Raw genomic sequence first — 16,045 nt, forward strand, 5'->3', positions numbered from 1 at the left:
ATATTGCAATTTATTGTTTGATTGAGTGTTGACTAATTTTTGTTTGTAACATTCTTTTTTGTTCGATTATAATAAAACTGATACTAATATTTGAATTTAAAAAACAGTCAAATTAAAAATTAATAGTTTCTAATAAATAACTTCCACAACTTCTACTATTATTTTGATTAATTTAAACAAAAAAGTTCTCCTTCAAATTATTTTCAGAATGTACAATGACTGAAATCATGTTCGAAGTATGTAGTAGCTCAGCTTGATACACATTAATAGTGCGAGCATTTAGATCTCTCGGCGATGCGGAAAATTTATGTACTTGTATGTATGTATGTGTGGCTTTTAACATAGGAATTTTATATTTCCATACAAGAAATTGAGAAATGTAAGATTTTAATCTATAATTTAGGAAACATAAATACAAAAATCTCCGGAAATTCACTACCGTGAAAGATTATTTAAAGAACATATTAATTTCCATTCGAAAATATTCAAAGATAATCTTGCAATAGATCATTGAATTTATTTTACAAATTACTTAAAATATAATGAAACGGATATTCGCAATGAAAATGGTTTTATTCTTGATTCACGAGTTATTTCTGAAGTAGATGGTAAAATGTAATCTATGTAAATATATATACGTACATAGAAAACGTAACAGTGTTACAAAAGTTACAAATGTGGTGATTCACATGCTATAAATAGTTCACACATTTATTCTATTTTTACTTTTATACAGCTTGTTGTTATGTATAGCTTACTAACAGAAATCACAGCTTTTATTTGTATTGTTGTAGTATCAACACTAATATAGCAAAGTAGTGAAATCGTTAAAACGGAAAGTTTACATTATATGTATACACAAATATAGAATGAAGATATATATTTGTTACGTACTATAAATAATATAGTAGAAAGTAATTTAAAATACTAACAATTAAGTTGATTGTAGTAAATAACAATGATGACTGTATTGCATAAACAGTAAACACTGCCTTGAATGAATCAGAAAGGCGACATTAATGACAATGTAATATAATTAAATATTAAAATTTATTGTTTATGTCTATTGTATCCTTTATTTCACGTAATAAATGTTTATGACATGTTAGTATTTTGTAAGATTTTATTAACTTTGATAGTGTAATATACAAATATTAAAAACTACATAGTAACAAAAAATATTTCATCTGAGCGCAAATAATAGTCCATTTTATCTTTTCCTAAGTGCAATTTATGCAATCTTTTATTAATTATTAGGAAACAACATACATTATTTTTTAAGACATATATATTACAATATATCTATGATAATAGTCAGTATACATATAATTCGTGTAGTTCTAGCACAAAAATTATGAGAGATGAATAAGTATACTTTATATATATTATTGCAGAAACACTTTTTCTTTTAATTATTTTAATGAAAATATTATGTAATATGTTAACACTTAATCAAAAATAAATGATAGCTAATAATTTACTTATCAAATACTAAAATTATACATAAACATCAATTATATATAAATATTTTAATTCGTTGTAATTTTGTTCATAAAAAAATAGTTACAAAACTTCATAGCTCTATTAATTTTCTATTAAATATTTGAAAAGTATATTATTAACTATGTTAACACATATCCAATTTATTATTAGTGGGTGGTGCATTCAATCCACCAATGTCACCAGATTCAAGTTGTTTAAGTAGGCGAAAAAGAGCTGCAGCTTCCCTAATGCGGCTAAATTCAATGCAAAATGCTTGCACTTCAATAAAGAGTTCTTTCACATTTATGATTTTGTTCCTAATTAAGGATTGCAGAAAAACACAAACCAAACGTACTAAACGATTCTGCATATAACGATCTTTTATAGTTTCACAAGTAGAAATGCAATTACTAATGTATAAATGAACAAATTCTGTAGGTAGGTCCACAGTAGTAGTTAACCTATTGACTACTTCCATTGAATGAAGAGACATCTCCATATTTACCAAAACACTAAAATATTCTGTTATTTGACTTGATTGCATAAGTTTCAACAAAACTTCAATTGCGATCAAAGGGTTATTCTCTACCAAATCTGGTAGCTTTCCTGGAGTAAGACCAATATGATACACCAGTTTTGGATCTCTATCCAATTCATTAACAAGATGCTGTTGTTGTTGTAACGTCAGTACACTTTTGAACGCTTTGCCCATTAATCTGCGAGCTTCTGCACCAGCACAATTTGAGACACACATATTAGTATCATATTCAATTGTAAATTGAGATGGATCTGTAACATTGAACCATGGTAATTCATCGACTGAGCGATAAAGAGGAGGTACTAATCTTAAAAACTCAGGATGATAACTTTGACTACATAAAGGTGGGTCATTAGCAGTTAAAACTTCTGTCATGTTTTTTGTTGAATTTTTATCGATCTCTGTTACTTTAGAATGATCCATATCAGGTAAGATCACAGGATTTCCACATTTGGCAATGGAAGGTAATTCTGAACGACGCTCTGCTAGTTGTACTTGTAAATTACTTAAATCAACAGGTGGTACAGATACAAAATACAATTCATCCACAATTTGTCTTGGAGTTTTCTTTAAAATGTCCTTTTGGTTATATCCCAGTAAACTTATTAAGAGATTTTTTTCACATTGTGATAAAACTGGTATGTGTCCTGAAAAATTTGTCTTTGGTACTCCATTATTTGTATCTTCTTGGGATCTTAAAACCTGTACAAAAACAGGTGCAAATGGTGTCGATGCTAGTGTTTCTCCTCTATAAAGGTCAAATAACAATGCAACTGCTATTATACGTTGAACATTTTTTGGCAGTAAATCTATATGCTGTAAAAGGAGAACCAATGTCATTCCCACTTTAAATCGATCTTCTTTCGGAAATATTTGATGTAACTGATTACAAAGATTTTCCAAACTCGTATCCAGGTTTTCTTCTTCCAGGATATCCAATAATTTTGATAAATCTTTCGGACTAAGCGTCATAATGCCTCAATAACAGATTGAACTAGGTTATAGCACCTCGATTATATTTTTTTTCCACGATTATATTCATGAATATCGAGGTTCAAATATAGTAATTCATTTCTTAAATTATTAATTACATATAACATATCAACTTACAGTATTTTAGTATTATATACATTTAGTTTTGTCACATTTTTTAGTTGTTACTTTACAGGTTATGACTAGAATACATGTAGGACTACACGTAGGAATACATGTAAGAATACATGTAAGAATACATGTAGGATTCAATTATACGACCATGCTATCAACTCAATTGAAAATAATAAACCATTTCTATCGTAGTATGGAACTGAGTGTTATAGAATTTTAGAAAAAACAGTAGAAACAGTAGAAATATATGTACTATATCGTAGTAACAGCAAACTACTTTAACGCTATCTATTTCATTATTTGTATCGCGCCAATTTCAAAACTCATGCAACATATGTATATGCATCAATATAATTTCATACATTTGTTGATAAATTTATTTACAGATTACTTGTGTCTCAAATAATTTACAAACTTATACGATTCTTTCTAAAAGTCCATATTTTGAAATGCTCTATTTCTTTTTATTGTTCTTATTAATAAATATTATTTAATTAGTCTAAAACTAAAAACAAATATATAAACAGTTCGTATATGAATATCTCTGGTTACACTGTACAGTTCTGTTGTTAATAATACTATATAATATTAAACAGATACATATTATGTATATGTGTTTTCAAATTGTTTATTACAAATAAATAATACTCATATATAATATGCTACATTCTTAATTGCATATATGGATGTAATTACTTTTTTCATTAACTAATTTCCTACTATATATATATATCCATATTTCATCCATATACAAATCTTCAATACATATCTTCATCCTGAGAAAATACTTAATATCTAAGATCATTATATGTAAAATTTCAGCTTACAATAAAGAAAGAAATTGAAATGAACTATATTTTTTTCAGATTACGATCTATATCTTTTTGCTTGAGAATTTCCGGTGCATAGAAACTATATAAATTAGAAAGAACTATATATATATATCTATGTATAGAAATGGCGCATTATGACACGCTCAAAGTATAGTTAGGTTTGCTAAGATCAAAGATAGTTGTAAGTTTGATCATTCATAGTTTAGGGAATTTATAATTATTATCTAATAATATTAGTAAATGTAACTTTTTATAGTAATGGTACTTTTAAAACAACTGTTTTGCTTTTTAAGTCGATTTACACATTATCACACATCAGCAAAAGTTTAGTTAACAGTAACCCTTATGTAAAATTTAAGTAATAAATAACAGTCATAAACTAATAATGTTCTATTTTCTAAAATTCTTATTGAGTAACTTAACATCATATATGAAAGATTTGAAATTTTCATTTCCTAATTACCTCTATACACATTGTATGTATTCATATAAATTACACGTTAATCATTGATTTATTATCATTTTCTTAAATACTTTTACCAAATAATATATACTATTGGCTGATGTATCATCATTCAAGGGTTGTGAATTATTCTTGAAAAGTGATTTGTAACAATAGCGGCGCGTGCGTTTCCGCTTTATAAAAATTAATCCATATAAGAATCATTTCTTTACACTCCTACGGCTTACATTCATGCAATACTTCTAGGCTAGGTATGAGGTATGAGAAATACGGTCAGCTCTGAAACGGTGAAGGAATGCCAGGGTCCCCCACTGATCTCGCATACTCGTTCCCTCCCTGCCCCCGGCCCTCTGTAAATTGTGCAGAGATGGAATCCCCACCTCATAGGCAGAAGCACCTGTTGCGCAGCTACCTGTTTTACTCGATCCATGGGGCCGTTCTCTCTTTTCTCTTTCTCTTACTACTTCTTCTCTTTCTCTTTAGTATCGTGCACGGTGTCACGGCAGTAGGACGGTCTCCGATCGCGGTGCTGATTCTTCGGTAAAGGGCAACGACTCACGAAGTGAAAATAATGTCTTCTTGTGCACATCGAACGGAATCGCGGTGAACAGTGTGAAGCCTAGTCTGTTCAAAGGTTTAGGACGGATATTTCTTGAAGAAGAAACGTGAGTACGCTGCAGCAGCCAGGTTGGAAATGTATCGAAGGAGAGTTTAAGAAGGAGCAATGGAGGACGAGCCACGGGATACCTGTTTTGGGGCAGGAAATGTGGCAGGGGCTGTAATCGGTACTTTCCTTACAACAATTCTCCTGCTGCTGGTTGCTGCGCTCCTTTACAGACAGTGGCGTAGGCACAAGGGTGAGTCCTCGTATTTCATAGATATAGAAATCCTATCAACTGCCGGTAATAATGTGTCATAGGATCCGTAATGACAGATCGTGGTTTACATTCATGATCCTGTGTTCGCTCGAGCGCGCTCTAGCTGTTAAATTCAAGCTATTGCAACGACGTTCTTGCGACAACTAATTTGCTCATTCAAAGAACCAATGGTATTTTATCATTGAGGATAACAATTTGTTGCACTTACCGACTTGTAGTCATACTTTTACGATACCAAGCATATGCAAAGTCGATGAGGTTTATTGCACAATAAATCGGAATTTATTCCTACGCGTTATTTCTCCGCAACTTCTATAGAAATACATCAAATGCACGATGCAAAAGAACTCCGCCCTGGCACGCGGAACAATTATATGCATATTTTCTAATCGATCGACTGAAAGTTGGGCAATTTAGACACAACTGACGAACTGATAGATGAAAGAAATACAATTATGTAACTAATCGATGTTTCTCAACAGTACAACTTTGTGATGTAAAACATTCTGTAAACCAAAACATCATGTGTCATTGAAGATGTAGAAAATATCTATCTATTGAAATGACCTACTAAGTAGATTGGTTAATCTCCGAAGAGTTGTTATAAAAATTTTACATGAATAATTAGGGATAATAGAACGATATATATCATAGTAAAAGAAATTCAAAGAAATATTCCTTGCCATTTCGTACATTCTATCAACGTGTGTTGCATATTACAAACCTTTTCGCTATTGCGTCGCAATTGATGCGTATATCCACGCAAAAGGTAGACCTTGAAGTGCCACTCGAGAGACACAATAAGACACGAAAGTCTCTCTAGCTCGATACATTGGAATCTCTATCTGGTGGAATGATGTTTACAGATTAGAATGTAAAATATCTCCTACGGAATGTGCATTCTTTACTTTGGGATCGACTTTTAGGATTATAGAATATACTACACGTGGAACGTTAAATTGGTACAGAGCCGATATAGATAGTTAAGCAGTGTTTTTCAATTCAAAATAATATATAAATATAAGAAGAACTACCAATTCAATTTTTGAACTTTTCTCCTTTTCTTTCTTTTCTTTTATTTACCTCGGAATTACCAAATAGTTAGAAAATATTCCTATATAATTATAGTTACGTATATCACAGCATTAATGATAATTGCATTTATAAATATTTATTAATTCTGTATGAAATTTAAATCACACGCAAAATTAATTTGTAGAAATGAAAGTTTAATCAATTGCGAAATGAATAAGATTGTATAAATATATAATGAAAATAAAAGTTAAAATAATAATAGCAAGTACAGTAGGGAAAGATATTAAAAGTGACAAATGAATGTTGTTACTTAACAAGCATCGAATTACCTAATAATGGTTAAATGGAATCTGAGATTATCTGAAATAAGCGATTCAAATTATAAGAACTCTGTTATAATTGAAAATATTTGATACATTGGATATAAATAGCAATTAATTTAATGATCAAGATTTATTTATATTTAATATTGATTAACTTTTATATGAATGTGTAGAGAAACAGACACACATATAAAATTAATCATTATCTGGTCAAATGATGAGCATAGTAATAGAGTGATAATGTTTCAAAGTAAATTTAAAGCATTTATAGTAAACAAATATTCTTGAAATACACAAATTGAAGTTATTGTTCGTACAAAGGGCAGTCGAAATTTACTTGTACTATCTCGATAATATATTTTACTACATATTCATACATATTCATAAAAGTATAGTACTTCCTGGTACATATGTGATATATAGTACACAAGTACATACATATATTCTTATTATAAATTAGTTTTTCTTTATTATAAGTTTTATTATAAATTAGCAGAAAGAACTGAATAATAACGAAACTTACTAATTGTGTAAATTAAATCTACCGAGGAGAATCGAACTCATTTCGTGATTTAAGTTTCTTCGTAAATGAAAAATGCACTTTGAAACAACCAGAATAGCATGTAATTTTTAATATATGCGTAAACGTAGTAGGCAGACAAGAGTATGCTAAACGCGGCAAATAAGCGCAAATCTGTAGAATGATGTCACCGTATGTAGTAATATAATTTACGTAATATCTCTCAAATATCTCTAACATGACCAATATCCATTATATTATTTCCTTATATACATAATTTTTTTATATTAATTCGATGCGTCGTTTAATACATCGTACGTATGTACATATAATCTATTCGTCTAGACCGTTAAGTCAATATGTAATATTAATTAGTAATAGCGTAATAAAAGAGTTTTCTGTTGTCCATATAGCACGCGTTTGTATCTCAGTTTTTCTTTCAGGATCGTAAAACTTAACTTTCTTGGCGCTTATTAAGATCCGTCTGTATATTATAACAAACGAACATAAATGAGCACGAACAGGCGGAATCAGATAATTCAAGCAGAGTAGCTGGCATCAACGAACTACAACGATATCGAATAAACGCGTATTATACATATACTATGAAAATCGTATTCGCTCTGTTAATTAATGTATCTTTTAAAAAAAATTCTTATTTTTATATAACATATCGGAATATCTTACAATTTGTAAACAGAGAAGGAGTAGTTAAATTACTATAAGCGTAGTTTACGCGATAGCAATGTCATGTAAAAAAATATATCAAATTCCGATAGATAGGCAATATGGTTAAACGAAAAATAATATTTATCGAACATTTGCCCGGATAGAAAGTAATTTAAAATTCAAATACTTATATAATCATTTTCGAGGCAAGTATTCAGCCATGAGAATTTATTTTATTTATTAGAAAAGTATATTTTAAAAGTAGGATATAAAAACACAAGTCCTGTGAAAACATTCATTTTTAATCATTCGAAATAATTAATCTCGATCAATAATAATATCAAACAAATATCTTTAGGAAAACACTTAGTACTGGTGACTGATCCAGAAATCGTCGAAGAAGCCTATGCCTTTGACAATCCCTGTTTCAAGGATGTCACGATATCGTCAAGTAACCGAATTCGAGAGGTACCGGTGTCTCTGACACCTGGAGACACTTCAAGCAAAGATTCTACACGATGGTCTACCTCCTGGACATCCTTAGGACTGGGCTCGACTAACCGCACCGATAAACGAAAAACTCTGGACGATTCGTGCCTTGGAGTAAGTTCTATCTCTTTTTCACCCGTTTCACGATGTAATACAGAGGTTATATTACGAACGAAGACACAACGCTGTAAGAAAAATAGGAAAAGAATATGCATATGCATGTAAAAGTCTTTTATGAAGCAGGCTACAGTGATTATAAAATAAACATTTCCTTTCGATATTCCAAACATAGAAGGTATTGTGCATAGCCAAATTTGGTTGGATGTACAGTTAATCTAGCCATCTTCGATACGTGCCTTTATGTTTCTTGGCGAGGAGGAAGTCCATGGCGTATGAGTCGAATTATAAAGCTAATTTTTACAAAATGAACGTTTGAAATGTATGTAAGAAGTGAATATAAGAAGAATACGTAATATAAGAAGAAGAGAACGTAATATAATAAAATGGAAGTTTTCTATGTAGATCAAAGAACACTGATGATTTCAAAGGAATAGGAAAAGAATATGTTAAATATTATTTTAATATGTGTAATATGATTTATTGAAAGGAATAATACTTGTAACATTGCAATTATCGATAATGTGTTATTTTCAATTCGACTAATCAGAGATTTCTTTTTATGCAGCCGAAAGCAACAAGGATCAATATAGTTAGCTTAAAAAGCCGAGATTTCACAGGGCTGGGATTTAATATTTGCGGCAATATGAGAGAAGGAATCTTTGTTAAAGATCTTCTACATCGTGGACCTGCATCGGAATCCGGTCGAATACATCCAGGTTAGTCGTTATTTTTATATCCGAGAAACTAAATATTTTAAAGCAATCGTTATACCTTTATAACCAGTCGATAATTAGCCAAATTTAAATTTGCTTGACATATTTTCAAATTCGATTCTCTTGAAAACGAAGATTCGGTTAAAAGAATTTTATTCCACGTCTTCGATTTATTCTTGTACGTAGAATCACCCTTATTAAATACTAAATATATGTAAATAGCAATTAATTTGAAGAAACTTAATTTTACTATTATTCATTACATTATTATTACATTATTATTACATTATTATTATTACATTACTATTTTCACAGGTGATCGTATAGCTAGTGTAAAAATCAGTTTTCGGAATATGGTCTACGAGGATGCCTTAACGATTTTAAGTTATGCTTCGCCATACGACGTAAAGCTTGAAGTAGAAAGCGGTGGAATTGGATCGAAGCCAACCACACTTTTGAAAAAAAGTGTTGGTCCTAGCGCGGCAAGAATTTGTCATCCTTTATACAGGAGTCAATCAATTCCAGAACTCTCACAATCGAAGAGTATTGCGAAGAGACTCTTCATAGTTGATCCGAATGACTCTATCAATTCTAACTATTCGACGATGAATTCGACTTTGAAATCCACAAAATCCACACCAAATAGTCAAATATTTGAAAAATGTCACGACGAGTCCAAGGGCAATCACTATAAATTTGGTATTAAAGTTTTACCCTCCCTTGATGGAACTGTTCATCGCATTGAAAATCAAAATGAACATAACACAAATCTTGAAAGAAAACATTCAAAGAAACTCGATACAGAGAAACATTTGTCAAATATGAACGAAGCTACCAGAGTTGGTGACAAAAAGGAAGAAGCTCAATGTCAACAAACGTCACAAGTATTGCAAGTTTCTAAGGGGAAAAATGATACCTTCGAACTGCATAACGATACATTAAATAAAAGCAGCAAACTTAGTGATACGTCGATTCATGTACCATCCGAAGTACCAACAGAAGTTCATAACGCAGCTATGGCCGCTCGTAGAAACCGAAAAAATAGTTCTGAGCTATTAAATATATCAAAAAATATAGATTCCATCGAGGTAGAGGATTCCAAAAATCAGCAAAAGAATAAAAGGAAAGCTCCACCGCCACCAAAAAGCAATAATTACGATATCGAATGTACTTCTACTATGAAGAAAGATTCGTTGACTACGAAAGAATACGATTTGAGAAAAGAAGATGAAATCAATAGTATTACTGATTATACGGATTCTTTATCTGAATATATAAAGAAAGTACGCGAAACTACAGAAAGAATAGATCCACGTGTAGAAGAAAAAGTAGAAACTTTGATAATTGATGGAAGACACTCTGAATCTGACACTGACAGCGAAATTCAAAACAGTTTTACGACTATCGAATTGAACTCGGCTGATATTACCATTCATCGGACACCTGTACCGGAGACAAATAACGACGAAGATGAAGAAGACGATGTTTACAGAAAAGCTGCGAGCTTAGGTGATCTATCAAAGTACGAATGCAGAACGTCGGCAACACTTGAAAGAGCACAAAGTCTGGACATGACTGATACCGGCACGAAGAAACGTAAAGCACCTCTACCACCGGAGGATATTAATGAATCTACGGAAGATTTAACTAAGCTTGATCAAATGGATACTTTTGATAGAAGATTATTGAAAAAGTCGAATGAATGGGGTAATTTAGAAGATGTTGTATGGCGTAAAAAACAGGATTCGGAAGATAAGTCGAAAAAATCAAAAATTAGAAAAAAGAGTAATGGTTCGCTCGAACGATCCAAGTCTTCTATAGAAATTAAGTTAAAAGATGAAACTTCTGACTCGAAAGAACTAAATCCTACAGACGACGAAACTAGTATCGAACTTTATAATCTTCCCTTGAGCAAAAGACTTACAGAAGAATTTATTCATGCAGAACGAATGTTCAATCCAGATGAAGATAATTCTCTGATCAGAATTGTTAATGATGGAAATGTTATTAAAAGTCCTACAGTTGAAGAAGTGGAATTACAATTTAAAAAGGAAATCTCATTACCCGATGATTTTAACAATGATAGTATGATAATAAATGAACAATTTTCGGACCACGATGAAAAAATAGTGAATAAAGATTTCGAGAAAGCTTTGAAACATTTTGAAACATATGTACAAAAGCCGACATTATTAGATTCCTCTAAACATGACTTATTTCGTTTCAAAAACTGGAAGGAAGACAGTTCATTAACGTCGAATGAAATGATTTCATATGCCGGTAAAAAATCTGTCAATGAAGAACCAGTGACAAAAATTAATATTAAGAGAGGATGCCATGCATGCGATGAGAACTGTAATCGTCATGAAACCTGCAAGAAAAAATCATTTACAAAAAGATCATCAACCCCAATACCTTTACAAGACTATTCTCCCAATTCAATGGAAGGTAGTAGTTCCAATTCGATAACAATTAACGACGAAAAGGAACAAATCTCGATGTCCCATATCCATGGATCGACGTTTAAAGATAAAGAAAGTAGAAGTGAAAAGTCATCACTAAATTCGAACTCGTCGTCAAAACGAGTAATTGGAGTCCCCATAAATCAAAGAATCGATCGAGAAAATGATGAAGACGAAGACGAGGACGAATACGAATTCGGTTCTGGTGTAACTATAAATAACAAAAACTTATTTGATCGTGAGGATCGTCGTAACATTAACAATATCAGTGTTTCGAGTGGTGAAAACAGTGAAGATAGCGGGCTAGTTGGTGAATCAATGGATTATAATCCACAAGACTTTGATAATCGACCACCACTCCCAGATACGCCAATGCCACAAAAAACGACTTATATTACGGAAATCAAACTTTCTACTAATAGAGAGGAATTTCAAGAAGATGACAACGAGAGCAGTGAAACACTTTCCACAGTGGAAAGTAAGGGTAAGAAACCGATGCAAAACGAAATCAAAACAACTTCAAATGGAAAACCTACAACTAATAAAAAGCCTCCCGTTCCTCCCAGAAGAACAGACATTACGAAATCTAATAAAAAAGGAAATACAGAAAAACAAGTTATTTATGTAACCGAATATAAATCTAATGAATCAAAAGATTCAGATGGTTCAGACGCGTCTCATGAAATCAAACAACCAGATAATTGGTCCGCAGAGACATGATCGATAAATTATTTTAGGGAATAAAAAATAAAATCGAACATAAGAATAAAGTATTAGCGAATTACACAATAATCAATAATGTTTTCGTGGGTTTAGATTGAAAGTAATAAATACATATTATAAACTGAAGGAGCAATTCTAAACATTGCAAATTATTAGCAACATTTTTTCTACTAACCATTTTTTTTTTTTTTTTTTTTTTTTTTAGTACAGGAATAAGACAGATATTATAATCAAAAAATATGAAAATTTTAATACTATATATAGCTAAAGTTAGAATATACTGTACTTAAACTTCTTCATATGGAGAAATCACATCGATCGTAATATGTATGTACTACTTATAGTGCTCATCCAGAATAGATCTGCTCTTGAACTAGTCGAAGAAAATTTTATCTAGTATCTTCCTCAATCTTCTGAAAAGACTGGCTCTTGTTTAAAAAAACATGTTTTCTGATCATTTGATAAAAATATTTGTTGTTATAATTATATTTATTTTATAACACATTTCTTGTTTTAAAAATTATTACAATTAGAATTTGTATTATATATGATTCGCATCTGTGTAAAATAGTACAGTATTAAAGAGTATCATACATACCAAAAATTGTATGTATTTTACACGCGCTTTTTTAAACATCATACTTTATTACAATAATAAGAAATTACAAGACTATGGTTTAAAATATTCCAGAAATTGATTAATAAAATTATTAATACATTTACATAATACATGGTTATAAATGAGCAATAATTATACAAATCCATATTATTGAAATTTCAAATATAATATTATTAATTAACTTAAACATATAATTCATAGAAACAATATAATTAGCAAAATCATTCAAAATTCACATTTTATGAAAATGAATTTAAAATATTGTAAATTTTTAAATATATTAATTATTGCTATATGTATATATATTTGAATATTTTTTATCTATTGAATGCTCGTATACTATCAGACTGTGATAGATGATCTATCGCAATAAATGATTTATGCGTGTATTAAATCACGATTTATTAGAAATTTACATATACATGTCTATAATTATTAAACAAATGTTAAGACAATAAATACCTACTAACTAATGACCATATGATATATGAGAATGTTAACACTAAAATTATCGATTCGATTATTGATATTAGATGATATGTCACAATTTGATCAACACAAATTCAGTACGAGGCAAAAATATTTATTATAAGTTTTTCTAAATTTTTTTATATGTGTAAAAATATAAATATTTATGGATATGACTGTAGTAAAAATTCATTTTTTTATACTTATTATTATTGTACTTTATATTAACGCAATATTAACAATAATAGGGTAACATGGGGCAAAGCAAAACTGTAACAATATGAAATAATGTTGTTATTATAATGTACGAATATTATATAATGTTCATACTATTTTATTACCATACATTATCACTTCATATAAAAAATAAATTAATAATTATAATAGTATCATTTTTTAAATATAAAATGAATATTTTTTAAACACTGCTGATAATTATTAACATCTTTTTACAAAAATAACTCATATGAGAGCTTATAAACGATGTTTATATTATAAAATGTACATAAAATATATAATATAACGATAAACGACGACAAAACCAGTTATAAAGCTTTGGTTATACAAACATATAGCAATATGTTTGTATACGTTATCAAATTCTATTATATTATTATTTTACCGAATAAAAGTTTCTCTATTAAACTTCTAACCTTCTAGACTTTCTACACTAGAAAATAATATGTTCTATCTGTTGTAGGAATCATGATTTTGGTATTTTCATAATTCTTCTATATAATCATATTTTCTTCATTTCAATTTACGGCGAAGTAATCATCATTGAAGAAAAATACAAAAAAATAACAAAAATGTAACAATCATCTTTACCTCATGTTACTCATCCTTTCACTGCAGTTTGCTGCAAAACACTATGAATATATGTACACAGAATTTTGCCACATTTGTTTATTGATATATGTTATATATAGTAAACATTTAAAGGTTCTATTTCATGTTATTAAATCCGTCCACTATATATTGTTAATTGAGAATATTTGAAAAACAAGGGAACATAATAAAACATTATATTATACGTATATATGTATATAGGAAAATTTCAAGAAGCTAATTATACATTGATTTAACAGATTAGTGAAATAAGCAATCAATAATTTGTCATAATTATGTTTACATAATATTATCTCTCACTTTATTCATCTTCACTTATAAATCATATCAACATTTTGTATGTGCATGTAATTTTAGGATAGGAAGTGTTTCAAATTATTATCTCATCAATATATATTTGAGATGCAAAAATAATCACAGTTTTATATTTAAAATTGTTATTGACGCAAATCCATTTCATCATGGCTTCAATTTCAAATATAGAAAATTATTTCTTATAGAAAAAAATAGTATTTATATACATATATATCATTTACATAAATTCTAAATAAATCTATTCTTTCATACTGATCTTATAAATTAAATGAGATGTCACAAATATAAATATAAAAGCATACTTTCAAAATTATTATATCAATCTTTCAAATATTTGGAACTTGACAATAATTTAATACATGTGTAGGATTTTGGTTGAAGTATAGGTGCTTTTTCTAGTCTGTTTATTCGGTAACCTGTTTTAGAACCATCCTGTGTGCATTTCGATTATTTATAAGGCTGTGTGCATACGTGAATATCATAATTCGAAAAATAATTTCTTGTATAAGAAATTGAATAAATATATAAATTATGCAAATTATGCAAACAAAAATACCTTAATTTTTAAGTAAAATAATGATATATGTTTCAATATGCCTTAGATTGGTATTGCTAGTGATAACTAAATTTCTTCTTGAAATAATTTTACATGTAAATATAAGATCATGTTTGCTAAAATAAGTCATCTATTTCGCAATTTCTTCAAAATTAAAGTGCAATTTTATTTGTTAAATAATATATATGTACATTTTTATTAAGAAAAAGAGTGTACAGTTAGAAATGTTTTTTGTTGTAAATAGAGGCCAGTTACAGATGTTTCGTTATGCATGATTCAATTCGAGAGGCAAATGATCAAAAATGAATACTTTATTATAATTAAATTTTCTTTAGAGTTCTTAACATTACTAAGACTTAAATAACAGTTTGTAATTTTTAGGAAAGTAATTAATTAAGTAAAATTTTTTTATATGTACGCCAAAATAATGTACTATACATGTGAAATCCATCTGAGTCACATGTTGAATGATTTTACATTTTTCTTAGTATTAACTTAACAAATTAAACAAAACAGATTAGTTCATTTCGATGTTAAAAAAAGAAATTGAAGTTTTAAAATAAAAAAGGGAATATCTTTAGTAGTTTTTATCTGCTGTTGAAGTACTAATATTGTCCAAGAACATTTTGTACTAATCTGTAAACAATGCTATTTAAACATTCCCATTTCTTGTATATTGCTATTTTTATGCGTTCCTTAATTGTTATCTACAGTGAACGATTCTTATTATATAAGAATCTAACAAAATGAAGGACTTTATTGGACCATATAATCATAAACTGCAAAATATTGTAATAAAATTATACACATTAATGTTAAAAATAAAGAATCAGACAAGTATTTACTAACAAAACGAATGTAACAGTTTAAAAAATATCTATAT

General features: G+C 29.3%; 2 protein-coding genes across 2 annotated transcripts; one reads left to right on the plus strand and one right to left on the minus strand.

Moving 5' to 3' along the window:
* Positions 1–552: 552 nt before the first annotated feature.
* LOC117210448 (CCR4-NOT transcription complex subunit 11) lies at positions 553–3,416 on the minus strand. The gene has a single exon (XM_033453481.1). It carries the CDS (start codon positions 2,990–2,992, stop codon positions 1,628–1,630), a length of 1,365 nt encoding a protein of 454 aa, XP_033309372.1. The 5' UTR covers positions 2,993–3,416; the 3' UTR covers positions 553–1,627.
* Positions 3,417–4,806: 1,390 nt separating this feature from the next.
* LOC117210446 lies at positions 4,807–12,936 on the plus strand. Its single transcript, XM_033453475.1, has 4 exons — positions 4,807–5,280; positions 8,207–8,451; positions 9,023–9,173; positions 9,486–12,936. Exons 1-4 carry the CDS (start codon positions 5,148–5,150, stop codon positions 12,350–12,352), a joined length of 3,396 nt encoding a protein of 1,131 aa, XP_033309366.1. The 5' UTR covers positions 4,807–5,147; the 3' UTR covers positions 12,353–12,936.
* Positions 12,937–16,045: the final 3,109 nt, after the last annotated feature.

Source organism: Bombus bifarius, unplaced genomic scaffold, assembly GCF_011952205.1.
Source record: "Bombus bifarius isolate JDL3187 unplaced genomic scaffold, Bbif_JDL3187 scf7180000008203, whole genome shotgun sequence".
Taxonomy (NCBI): Eukaryota; Metazoa; Arthropoda; class Insecta; order Hymenoptera; family Apidae; genus Bombus; species Bombus bifarius.